Below are 13,847 nucleotides of genomic sequence, written 5' to 3'. Positions count from 1 at the left end.
AGCTGGAAGAGGGTAAATTTAGATTAGCTGTTAGGAAGAAGTTTTTCCCTATGAGGGTGGTGAGGCACTGGTGCAGGTTGCCTGAAGAAGTGGTAAATGCTCCATCCCTGGCAGTGTTCAAGGCCAGGTTCAATGGGGCTTGAAGCAACCTGGTCTAGTGGAAGGTGTCCCTGCCTGTGGCAGGAGGTTGGAACTGGGTTTTTAAGTTCCCTTCCAACTGAAACCATTATACGATTCTTTGCGCTAACCAATAATTTAGCTTCTTATCAAAGTGTTGAGGTTAGGAAGCAGTCGATGCAGCTCTCTGTTGAATTACAGATTAGTTGTAATTTCACACAGAAAGTGAAGCCAAGACTCAAGATTGAGGCAGTGGAGGCAATACGGCCTCTGCACAGTATCTCAGGTAATGTGTAAAAAGCACTTTGTATTGATAGCTTACTTAATGAAAAGCTCCTGCACTTTGACTTCTTGTCTCAATGCACTGCTAGTCTAAGAGAGAGATATCAAGCAATATTCTTTTCGCCCATCTCTGAAAAAAAAAAAGTGTAGAAGTGTGTGAGTTGCTGACAGATTTCATAGAGGACAAAAGGTATATTTTTAGAGCTGTAATTTCTTTTACCATCCCCAGATCGCTGAGTTATTTGTACTTCCCACTGAAGGAGTGGACAAAGCATACATTCCTCCAGTGAGGCCAAATATTTCATTTCTGAATTTAGTGACATTTCTTACTAACAGCCCAAACTTCAGGCAAACATAGCCGTGTGCATAATTTGTGAATCTTTGGTCCATCTAACAGCGTATCATAATTTCGATTAAGACTCAAAACAAAAATGGTCTTAGTTGAGCATTGATGGAAGCTTGTGCCATTAAAAAAAAAAAAGAAGAAACAAGGAGTTATGACAGATCACATTAAGAAATGACAGATCACTGTAATTATAACAAACTGACCTTGAAAACATAGAGTTTTAATTGTGAACTTGAGGGAAAAGAAATCCTCATAGCCTGTGGCTAATTGTCCAGTTAACTGAAAACCCTTACTAAATAAATTTGTGGCTTTGGAGACATTTTAAACACATACTGGTGGTGTAAATAAGGTACTTTGTGTGCTGGATGCACTGTAGTTATTTCCTGTGAGTGATTGCTTGTTGTTACATTTTGACACCTGCTGGCAGCAATTTATTTACATAGTTAAACCTCCTGGGACACAGTTTCTTCTCCTGAATGCAACCTTAACTTACTAGTTTTCAACAGATTACCTATATAAAGGCATTTTATTTTGGTAGGACCGAGGGTGACTGCTCCAACATCAACTGTGTGCTTGTGCAGAAGCCAAGAAAATTCATAGTCAGTTCTATTCTGCCTTTTATGCCTTATTCAGAGGAAATTATCCATTATATCCCATCGGGAATTCTTGTGCAAACTCAGACTTCTGTCCCATCTTCTACACTGAAGAATACAATTAAACTCATATCGACAAACTTCTCTGCAATTGGCAGAGCCACAACATATTGAATACACTTGGATGTCTTTGATTCTGTCTGCTTATGTCTCAGACTCAGCCAGTGAAGATCTTGTAAGAATCTGAAGTTAATTTCATCTTGTGTTCTCCTGGGGTTCTTAGCAAAATGTTATGTAAAACTGCCAAAACGGAATCATATCGATCATTTACATTGCAGTGGGAAAGCTTTTCACTGAGACTAACAAAGTTAAAAGGATTCTTTTCTTCATATTGCTTCTGGGCTTGGGGTCATTTGGACTGTTCAGAATCAGCACAGGGCTGATCATGAAATGTCATATGTGGCAGTTCCTTTGAGACTGTGGCGCTACAAAAGCAGTATCAGTTTAAGCGTCCTCTGCAGTTCCAAAGCGACAACAGCTCAATTTAAACTGAATGATGTTTTGTGCTCAGAGGATCAATGACTGTGATATAACACCTAAAGTTTTGATTTTTGATTTTTTTTTCAGTCACACTGACATAGTATTTTATTTTATTTTTTAACAGTACTTTTTCTCTAGAGTCTGGAACACAAGATATGGTATTACCATGCCCTGTAATGCTGCCACTGACCCAGGAGATCAGTCAATAAAATGTCTACATTGTAATGAATAAGTCAAGATAACTTCCAGCTGAGAACAACTCATTGCAACTCCTTCCACTTGATTAGATTTTTGCCCTAAGTGAGACAATGTGCAGGAAAATGCTGTGTGAAGGTATCATGTAATGTGATCTGGTGAAATCTGCTGTGGGAAGGAGGGAATGCCTTCAGTTTTGTTTGTAGTGTTTATGTTTTCCTGTAATTTCAAGCAGCTAGAGACTGCTGATGGAATCCTGTTGGCAGAATAAATTTGCTGAAGAACACGGGATGCTACTGAGGGATTTTCCTTTCTAGGAGAAAGGAAAGAGGTGGGAAAGGCAAGAAGAGGTGACATATCTGTGATAAAAAAGGCAGGAATCCTTGAGATTGGTGCTGGTGGAGCCATTTTGCTCACATAATATTCTGTGCTCTGTGAAATTACTTGCCCGAGTCCTAAACTCCACTGATGCTGGGCTAATACACTTTGCCTCAGACCTGGGCTGATACAAGTTGTAATGCTTCTGTTTTTAGGGCAGGGTTGCTCAGCTTTAGCTCAGGGTACCTGATGCCCTATTTGTATCTGGCCAAGTGGTGCTATGATGTGCCAGAAGAGACCCAGAGCTTGGCATGACATGAAAAATGCCATAGTACAGTATTGGGTATAGCAGAAGGTGAGGAGAAAGACTAAGCAGAGCATCACTAATGTAGGTCTTCAGTGGGGATGGAGTCACTTGCTCTGGAATCACACATTGTACCCATTCCACAGTGGAAGCAGCCTTTAGCCTAGCATCTATCAGGTGAACTGTATTACTGAATTTCAAGTAGTTAGCACTTTTTACAGCTCTACTAGGGCTATCAGTGATAGCCAGGTAATGCAGGAGAAGTGATATTCTTCCAGTGAAAATGCCATACATTTTACTGGCTGCAGCTGGTTAATCAGAGAAATCCCTTATTTTTCTTGATCTATGGGAAGGTTATCTCCCATCTGTGATACATTCTTGCTATGCATTTTAACAGCACCAAAACACCCTGTGACTGTTAATAGGTATTATTTGTACTGTGGAAAGGGTATTCTCTGAAGGGCAGACATGCACGCCCTAGTGCCCGCTGGGTGAACTGTTGGCCTAATTCTTGCATTTTATTGAGGCTAGGCACAAACCTGGTCAATGCACGCAAGTTTCAAGGGGAAGTTTGCCACTTTAGATAATTAAGTTGGTTTTGTGGACATTAGAAGTGTGTGCAAAGATGAAGTCTGTTGTTTAGTACTTGTTCTTCCAAAGAAGTCTAATACAGATGTGTATTTGTATTAGGCAATCCTTGTTATAGTTTGATGAACATTGCACCATTGCTCATGTTTCCTCAGTTTTTGATTATCTGGATGTTAAATATGCCATTATATTTTATTTCAAAGGCACATGAAGAATTTATATAGATACAAGGGAATCATAAACTTGCAGTGGGAGATAATAGACTACTATTGTTTACTGTTTTGTTTTTTTTTTTTTTTTTCTTAAATAACTCTGTACACATTCTTCTGGGTAGCTAGAGTTTAGCATTAAGTTATTTATAAACCTTCAAAAAGGATTTTAATGAAATTAATAATTTTGATAATTTTCTTAAATGTTCAATAAGGTTTGTTTATATGTGTATGAGTAAAACAATATTTTAGTAATGAATTGTAGCTTTACAAAACCACAAATCCATTATTTCTAGAGCACTGTTATGAAAAAATGATAACCTTGTATCACAATGAGCAACCTGTCTGACTTATCTGTTGACAGCGTCTTGTCTAGACTTTAGTCTGCCTCCAGAAGTGTCATGGGGGATATAATTCATCTCTTGAAGACTCCTAACACTTTGCATTTCTATAAGTTTGTGTTGAGCTGATGTGTGACACCCTGTACTAGTGTCAGGCATTCAGCAGTGCGATGAATGCTGTCACGTGGTGGCCTGTTACTATCCCTTAGCTACTTGCCTGCTGTTTTCAGTCAGCTTCAATGTTTATGGCTAACAAGAGCTTTGCTAGGTCAATGGTACTTATGAATTTTTATGTACAACAGCACTCAGAAGCATTTATGATTGCTTCAACCATCATTTTTATCTCTTTGTAGTTAACGAAGCTCAGCTTTGCCAGTTTCTAATTTACCAATATTGGTAATATCATCGAGCAAGGAGGACTGAGGGATCCCTGCTGGGCTGGAAAGTTAAGTTGCCTTTGTGCAGCTGTAATGTGCTTTTGCATCTCTAGATTTCTCACAGCTATAGCTTCTGACTTGTGGTTTCAATACGATCTAAAGGTATTTGTTAAAAAAGATAAGACAAAATACACAGGATAATGTTTGCTTGCTGCAGTAATTCCTGCTGATTTGAACAAGGCTAAGTTGTATTTACAAGAAGTATGCTATCCTTCATTGATAGAGAAATTAAGCCACCGTGTGTGTTTTCAAATGTGATATTTCCTCACTGAGGAGCCATTTTCTTACTAGCTATCATAAAAATACATATACTTGTACATAGAAACATACAGTGTAAGGGGTTCTTTTTTGTGCTTATATTTAAATATGTATATTTAATGAAAATGTATATTTAATTTCAGAATGCCTCTGTAGAGATTTCATCAGAGAGAAAATTATAGTTCTGTCTTTCTGTTCAAAACAAATTAAACTTCTGAGAATTAAACTTGGGGAAAATATTACTTTGGAAGAGAAGTAAATCAGCTTAATACGTGCTTTTGAATATAAGAAATTATTTCAGGTTGTTTTCTTTTGTATGGTTTACAAGAAATCCAACTGCTAAACTTTTGATGTTTTAAAATGGTTTTCTTTGAAACATCTGTGGTTCATTATCATAAATATCACAGTAGAAACCTCACATATGTGGTACATCATAACAGTGAGAATGGGATGTACTGAAATAATGAATCCCAGAAACTAGAGATTTCTTGCCGAGATGTGTAGGGGGTAATATTTCCAACTGCAACTTCAGTTTCCCTTCATTACAGTAATGGATTCTTGGGATCTTATACAAGAACCCTTTTTCCAACAGGTCCTTTGGTAATAAGCTTGAAGTCCACGATTAAAGTCTTGAATTCAGTGATTAAAGCCTTGAGATTCTTAATGCTTAATATTGCTTGGTGGACAAAAATATTCTGTGCAATTCACATGTGAATAAGTTTTGTTACAGAAAGGAGGAAATGTCTGACACAGGAGGCTGAGAAATGAACAGAGGGTGATGAGTGACATGCAAGTTGTTTTTCACTGGGAGATGCTTGGCAGTGTTTTCATTTTGCTTGTATGGAGTTTTGGAGCCTGTCTCATACCATGTGGCATATTAGGCACAATAAAGATGTTCATCTGGCAGCTGGAACATGACTAGGAACATCAAAAGAGTCATATATACAGCAATAAATGAGGAACTCTGCCTTCATGTAAATAAATATTACATCATTATTTTAATTGCCCATTGAGTTCTTGACAATACGACTAATCACTAGTCCTGTCTGCTGTAGGCTTATGAAAACTTTAGGACTATAGCTGAACAGTTACTATTATTAACCTTTTGCTTCTCATGTTTTACTTCTGTAACACCATGGTCACCAAACATGAATCGTTCTGTTGCTAAATCAGACTCAGTGAACAAATGGTCTTTGCTCTAAAGAGCTTACGGTCTAGTTAAACTCCTTAAGCTCTAACACAAAAAGAGTGTGCAGAAGGATGTGGGAAGTTTTAGTGTCCACTCTCATCAGGCTGCCATTTGTCCAGTCTGTTATAATGCTTCTGGGTAGTATGAGTAACATCAGTTATCCAGCTCATGGTTTCCTCACGTGTCATCTCTGTGAGAAATGCATGAACATCGTGAACATTATTTGTACATCATGAGGATCATATGCCATCACGGTTGCCAAGCAGCAAAGTGTTATATATTGGGAGACTACTTTTTCAATTTAGGCAGACTGCCAGATGGTTTGGTCTCTTCTCTCCATGGCAGACTCCTTAGAGCATATGTTATCCATCCAACTGACATAGATTTTAGTAACTGCATTTACTTCTTTGGTATCTGGAGATTGTTTAAATACTAATCTGAAAGGATTTCATTGAAAGAATTCTTGTAATGGCATGTTTTATTTCTGAAAACAGACATCGAAGCCTTCTCCTTGAAACCTGGCCCTTTTGATCATTTAAATAGCTTTGCAGTGCAACATTCTGAGCTGGTTTTTTTTTTTTTTTTGCATGTGATTTTTCATCTTATACTCAGAAGTTCCAAGTCCCACACCCAAATTTCCTTCAGCTTTGGGAGAGAGTTCAGTGTCAGGACTTCATCAGATAAGTAAGCTGTGTAGTAAGACACATTGGTTAGTTCACTGTATTTTTGTAGTTTTAATTTTCTCTAATGAACTGCACATACATTGGCCTTATGTAGAACTGAAAGACCAGGGGATTAACTTAATCTACAATTTCCACATGTGCAAAAGACTTTAAGGTACCACTTAGTCCATCCTCTCAGTTACTGAGATTGGTCTTGAGTGATATTAGATTAAGCTGGTTAACCTTGTGTTAAAATCCCTGCAAAGGTAGGTATTCAGCATGACCTCAGCACCCTCTTTTAATAGTTAGCTGGAAGGCTTTCTTCAATATCTGTTTGAGATTACCTTGAGATCCTCAAAACCCTGCCTAGTTTCTTGTTATACTGGTTACTACTTGGAGGGCACAAGAAATGATTAATTAATCACTTTTTATAATTTTAACATAAAGATTTGTACACAGGCTTTGCATACAAAACAAGTTTTCTTGACTGGAGAATAAGAACTAAAAATCATGTTTTCTCATATTTAACAGGCTATGCTGTTTTGGAGCATCAGCAAGATATAGCTTTGTTTAAGGGATAGGTGTAGTGACACAGGTGAAAAATCTGAGTAAACTGATGAAGTTGTAACTCCTAAGATGCCTCCTCAGTGCCTGTCAGGGCAGGAAGTGTAGTCAATGCCAGGGCTGGCTTCTTAGGCTACGAAGCTGTTACTGGGGCCAGGTACAGGAAGCTCAGGTGCTAAAAACTTTGGGTATTGTATTGGCTTTTCTCCAGAATCTACATGAATTTAAGGAAACAAATGGTTTCCAGTGAGTGGCATCACGAAAATGACTGGGAAAGCAGCACAGTCTCATAAAATGTTCCCTGGTAATCCTAGTCTAGGAGACGTCATCATTCTGATTTCACATTTGCCCCAAATTTAAGACTAGTTCTCTTCAACTTGTTTAACAATTGTCTTCAATTTCACATCTGCCCCTTGGTCAGAATAATGTTCAAATTTCTCCATCCTTACTTCGTCTTCTACCCACTTCTAATTTCTCTCCTACATATCAGTACATCTCAGAGCCTTTTCATTTTCTTTCCCTCTCCTTGCCCTTAACCTTATCAAATACTCTTGTTTCTGTGGTAGAATTGGTAATTGAAAGCATCAGTGCTTTTGGATGAGATATATGGTAGGAAAACAGTTTTTTATTTTCAAACAACTCTGCTTCTGCTTTTGTTGGAGAAAGTTGCAAGGTTTCATAAAGAAAGGTCAACAGATGAGCAAAATATAAGAGGTCTACAAGTGTCAAATTCATAACTCCAAGGGAATGCAGAATATAGACCCAAGTACTTCTGATTCCATGTGTCAAATCTGCATGTGGTCTTTGATTTTCTGCAGTGTATGCAGATGGCAGCAATGCAGGAATCTCAAGGTTTGCGAATGCCGAGCAGCAAGGTGGGAGAAGTATACTCCCAGCCAGTTTCTCCCCACTTTCTGAACCACGATACAGTGTGGCCCCTTTTTGAATGTGACCTGTAGTATTTGGCTGGGTGATGCTATCGCCCAGAAACATGGCATTTGATTTTAGGTGATTAACTTATCATAGTTTTATTAGGCTTTTTTATTTATTTATTTTACTTGACATAATTAATTTCTCAGAGTGATGCCATTTTTTTCCATTTCTAAGCTATTAATAGCAGATCAGCAGCAGCTTTTGAGAAGCACATATTTACTCATTATAACAAGGTACCTACCTGTCCTGGTTTGAGCTGCAGCAGTCAGTTTTCTCCTTCTTAGGAGCTAGTACAGTGCTGTGTTTTGATCTTTTGGCCTTGGAACAGTGGTGATAACGCCGATGTTTTCAGTTGCTGCTCGAATGTTTAGTCTGGCCAAGGACTTTCTGAGCCTCATGCTCTGCCAGGGAGGAGGGGAGGCCGGGAGGAAGCAGAGACAGGACACCTGACCCAAACTGACCAAAGAGGTATTCCATACCACAGCACGTCATGCCGAGGATGTAACTTGGAGTGACCCGGAAGGGTTGGGTCGACAGGGTTGGACGAGGTATCGGTCGGTGCAGGGTTGGAGGAGGTATCGGTCGGTGCTCGGTTGGGGGGAGTGGGGCGAGTTATTGGTCGGCTGGTGTTAAGGTGTTGTATTCTTTCCTCTTGTTATTTCTTTTATCATTATTATTATTGGTGGTAGCAGTAGTGATCTATGTTATACCTTAGTTACTGAACTGTTCTTATCTCAACCCGTGGGAGTTGCATTCTTTTTGATTCTCCTCTCCGTCCCTCCAGGAGCAGGGGGAGGGCAAGAAGGGGGGGAGTGAGTGGATGAGGTTTGTGGTTGGGTTTAAACCTCGACAGTTCTTTTTGGCGCCCAACGTGGGGCACGAAGGGTTGAGATAACGACGGAGATGATCAGATTAATAGTCGTCACAGTGCTGATTTATTGGCTCTCAAAGTTGTTTCTCTTGCTCTCAGAGCTTCAGAATGTAGTACATTACTTAGAGCCGGTATTCCCTGTGGTAGTGTTTATCAAGTGTGGGGCATGGGCTAAGGTTTTTGTTTCACTGTACTTTATGGCAATGGCTTGTAATACGGGTGGGCTCCAAGAGCAGGGAGGGATGGATGTGGCCGTGGACTTGTACCCGGCCGTCCCGCTGCTCTTCAGCGCCCTGGCCCTTGTCTTCGCCTCCGTCTTTGTGAAGCTGCGGGGAGCCGAGGGGGAGCGGCCCCGGGAGCCGGCGGCGGCCGAAGCGGCCCGGGAGAGCGGCCCCGGGGACCAGGCGGCGGCGGGAGCGGGGCCCGAGCCCGGGAGGAAGGCGGTTGCTGAGCAGCGGGAGGAGGCGGCGGAGGAGCCGAGCCCCGCGGAGGAGCCGAGCCCCGCGGAGGAGCCGAGCCTCGTGGCGGCCGAGAGCGTCCCCCGGCAGCCACCCGCCGAGCCCCAGGAGGATGCCGGAGCCCAGGCAGCATTTCCCAGCAGGGCAGGGGAGGAAGAGCTGCACCCAGGGAAAGAGAAGCTGGTGGTGGGAGAGCCGGCAAGCACAGCAGCTACACCAGACCCAGGGACAAGCACAGCAGCGTCATTGGAGAGTTCTGAAGGGTTCGAATGGCCTGTGGGTACCCTTGGGACCTGCCTGCTGATTGTGATGGGGATCAGCACGTTGGCACACACACAGAGCGTGTTCTACCCACGGCCATTTTGTCTGATCTCAGAAGTCAAGCAGAGTCGGGTTTGCTTCTTGTCTGGGGTTAGACCACAATATGGGAGGACCAAGAGATCTTCCCCAGGGCTGGACAGCCATGAGTGGCAGTGTGTGTGGGACAGTACGAGGCAGTATCTAGTCCACTGGGCCCCTCCAGTGCTTTGGAAGCATTGGAGATGGAAGGCATCTGTATGGAGTCCCCACAACAAGCTGCAGAAATTGCTGAAGGGGACAGTGAATTATTTGGAGCCTGGTGGGCCATGGCACTTCAGGCCATCAGGGCAGAGATGCAACATAGAGATGGACTCATGATCGAGGGGTGGACTTAGCAATGGACACTATTGCCCAGGTTATTCATGAGTGTGAACACTGCACACAGCCTCTCCTGCTTTGAGAGACTGTAACAAGAGATGGAGCCTGACATCATGGACCGAATGGACTCAGCAGCTTTATAGGTCCATGCACTAAGAAGTGATGTTTTTCTCTGTGTATATGTAGATGTATATATATATGTAAGAGTGATGGCATATTGAAGATGTGGGATCTGAGCATGACGTGAATGGTATGGAATAAGGGGTGGATAATGTCCTGGTTTGAGCTGCAGCAGTCAGTTTTCTCCTTCTTAGGAGCTAGTACAGTGCTGTGTTTTGATCTTTTGGCCTTGGAACAGTGGTGATAACGCCGATGTTTTCAGTTGCTGCTCGAATGTTTAGTCTGGCCAAGGACTTTCTGAGCCTCATGCTCTGCCAGGGAGGAGGGGAGGCCGGGAGGAAGCAGAGACAGGACACCTGACCCAAACTGACCAAAGAGGTATTCCATACCACAGCACGTCATGCCGAGGATGTAACTTGGAGTGACCCGGAAGGGTTGGGTCGACAGGGTTGGACGAGGTATCGGTCGGTGCAGGGTTGGAGGAGGTATCGGTCGGTGCTCGGTTGGGGGGAGTGGGGCGAGTTATTGGTCGGCTGGTGTTAAGGTGTTGTATTCTTTCCTCTTGTTATTTCTTTTATCATTATTATTATTGGTGGTAGCAGTAGTGATCTATGTTATACCTTAGTTACTGAACTGTTCTTATCTCAACCCGTGGGAGTTGCATTCTTTTTGATTCTCCTCTCCGTCCCTCCAGGAGCAGGGGGAGGGCAAGAAGGGGGGGAGTGAGTGGATGAGGTTTGTGGTTGGGTTTAAACCACGACACTACCAAAGAGCCTGTTTCACCGTTTTGTTTTGTTAAGGGAGGAAAAGAATAAACTAAAAGAGAATCTACTCTTAATTCATCAAGGCTGCAAACTACACAGTGATTAGTAAAGGGAATTTCAACTTCCCACATTTGTGGTGACAGGAAAGTTTTGTCTTTTTGGTGGGTTGATAGCTTTAGGAGATTGCAGTAAATCTGTTAAAATGCCTGTCATATCAACAGCATAAATTGTGACTGGCTGTTTTGCGGTAGGGAGGCCTTGCTAACAGAGAGCTTTCCATCAAATTCCTACCATGAGCACAAGACTCTTCTGGCAAGTGATTCGCAGCCTTGGAGAGCAGCATGGACACCACCACAGCCTGGGCAGTGTGAGGTTGATCTGAACTGCTGCTGCTCCCACATTCTGTGTCTTCCCCCCCTTCCACTGCAGTGTAAGTCTTTGCAAGCAGGGGTCTGCGATATGACAGACTGAGATAGATTTGTCTGGAGGGATCAGAGTGTCTGAGGGAAAAGATCTTTTGTGTCTTTTTTATTTATAATCTTGTTTGCTTTCAACAAAATTCAATGAAATGGCAAATGAGCTGATGAAATGTGGGTTGGTTATCCCGCTGTGAATCCAAGGACAGCTCTTTTTGCCCTCAAGTAAAGCCGAGGAAATAGCAGCAGCTTTTAGTCAAAAGGTGTAAGCAAGGCTAAATCTTGATCCTTCAGGTGCCGGGGTAATTTTTATGTGATGATTATAGATTTTGGGCCCTTGAGGATAGCCACAAATAGTCACAAATTAACAGGGTCATAACTGTGGTTTTTACAGTCCCACCTCAGGCTCTAGAGCTGTTGTTGATGGTCTGTGTGCTGTTGCTGGGTGACACCTGCGGGTCCTCTGTGAGGGCCTAGGCCTGGTTCCGGTGTCGCCCTGGCACAGGGTACCACTGAGGCTGTCAACAGGGATGGTGGTGCCTCTGGGGAAGGGGCAAAATGCTGCTTGGGGTGAGGGGAGAGAGGGTGTGAGAGCGTGTGAGCCCCAGGGGAGGAGGAGGAGGATGAGGAAAGGGAAGAATCAGAAGGGCTGCATGCACTGGAGCAGGACTCCTCAGAGGACCCTGCACTGGAGCAGGTGGGTATGTCCTGAAGGAACCTGCAGCCTGTGGAGGGGGAACTCAAGCTGGACCAGAGGCAAAGTGTGAGGAGGAGGAAGGAGCTGCAGAGAGGAGCCATTAGTTCCTGTCCGTAACCCTTTGATCTCCATCCCCCTGTGCTGCTCTGGGAGAGAAGGCAGAGGAGTTGGGAATGAAGGAGTGAAGCTCCTCTGGGGAAAAGTGGGAGGGAGAGAAGGTGTGAAGTTGTATTCACATTCTGGAACCAGCAACAGTTCTTTTTCGCTGTGTTGGTTCTACTTTGGGATTCAATCCCAGTGAATGTGCAGAGAGGAAGGATCTCCAAGAGATCCCCTGGCAACCCTGTCCTCACTTCGGTATGTCTGGAAATATGCAAAGTCTCATAAAGAGGATTTCTGTGTAACTTTCCTGGGGTGTTGTATAGTCATCCATTGTGGGATTCTGTCTGTGCACTAAGGCTGGTTATAGAGTTTGCATAGTCAAGAAAATCTTGGGTATTGGGCAGGCTGTGAGAAAACCTCGGATTATGTTTTTCCTTTAAAGTCAATGACCCAGTACAAGAAGTCTATACTGTGAATTGAAACACTTACACAAAGTGCTTTATTCTCAGTAAAACTCCATTGTCTTTGATCTTCTGTAGTCTGTATCCCTGTCTGTGTCAACTTCTGAAATTGTAATGCTGTTATTAAAGATCTAGTAGAAATGAAATGTAAAATCAAAATACCAAGAGCATACAGATAAGTGAAAAATCTACAACAGCAGTAACTCAAGGAGCAGGTAGAGAATACAGAACAGATTGTCTGCAAAAAAGACCCTTCTCATGCAAATATGTTGTTCAGACATGTCAAAACCTGAGAAATATACTTAGCAGTTACAAGTGTGTGGTGAAGACCTTAATAATATAGCTGGTAGTTACATGAGTAATGTTTTCTCTGGTGTATTGTGCAAAGTGAATCTACCGGACTGAGAGAAGGAACTTGAGACAGTCTCAAACGTCTGTACTTTAGAGATATTTTTCTCTCTATGCAAGCTTTCCAAAATATTTAAGATCTTCCATGTAAAGTAGAACAAGATTATTGACAGCTAATGTTTGATTAAAAGTTCTCATAATGCTTAGCTACACTGATAGTGCAGCCCATGCACTCTATCACCATCCTGGTACGTGGTAAGAAATGTTACAGGTTGGGTTTTCTGTTACACAACACATTTACGGTAGGCTGAGGCTGAATATTCTGTAACCAAGCAGCTTAAAGTTTTACTGGATATCTGAAACCACTTTGCCAAGAGAAAAGCCTTTGGAGATCCTGGGTTACAATGAGTGTGACAACAAGGTTTCTACGGTTGCTGACCAATTTTTAGAAGTAGGTGTGTATTTCATGCATTTTTTTTTAAGTGATTGCAAAATGTTCATGTCCAAAGTGCTCCATCTCCTACCTCCCCAGTTAGCATAGTCAAAATATCTTCATCCTTCTGAAAATGAATATTCATATAATTTGTCCATGAGTTATAGTCACACAAATATAAAGCTTCTTTGAAAGTTTTTCCTCGTAGATCGCAATGCATTTCTTCCTAGATCTGTAGATAAGCCAATAACATAAGATGTTTGATGTCTGTGTTCCAAAGTGGATACTTATAATTGTGTGTTTATTTTTTCTTTTTTCCCCAGTGAAATTTGATGACTGCAAGGGGAATAATAAATTGACCTTTGAAGTTTCTAGCCCAGATTTTAAGGTGGAACATGATGGAAGTTTAGTTGCACTAAAGAATATGTCAGAAGCTGGCAGAACCTTGTTTGTCCACGCACAGTCTGAGCATGCTGAGGATCTGGCAGAAATTTTGATGGTTGAAGAAAAGGAAAAACACGGTACATTAAAGGTAAGATATATGCAAAAGATTAGAAGAAAGTGCCAGGAGATGCTGCTGAATATTTACATGTGCTATCTAGGACTGTAAGTGCTTTTAATCT

General features: G+C 42.1%; 1 protein-coding gene across 3 annotated transcripts in view; it reads left to right on the top strand.

Moving 5' to 3' along the window:
- CDH13 (cadherin 13) overlaps positions 1-13,847 on the top strand; it is a 533,860-nt gene that overhangs the window by 166,643 nt on the left and 353,370 nt on the right. For all 3 annotated transcript variants that reach the window (XM_065662579.1, XM_065662578.1, XM_065662577.1), the window contains exon 3: positions 13,548-13,756. In XM_065662579.1, the coding sequence (XP_065518651.1) occupies positions 13,548-13,756 (209 nt within the window). The remainder of the gene's footprint in view (positions 1-13,547; positions 13,757-13,847) is intronic.

The sequence above is a fragment of the Lathamus discolor genome, chromosome Z (assembly GCF_037157495.1).
Source record: "Lathamus discolor isolate bLatDis1 chromosome Z, bLatDis1.hap1, whole genome shotgun sequence".
Taxonomy (NCBI): Eukaryota; Metazoa; Chordata; class Aves; order Psittaciformes; family Psittacidae; genus Lathamus; species Lathamus discolor.
Note: the sequence above shows the minus strand (reverse complement) of the source record. Positions and strands in the feature narration are given on the sequence as shown.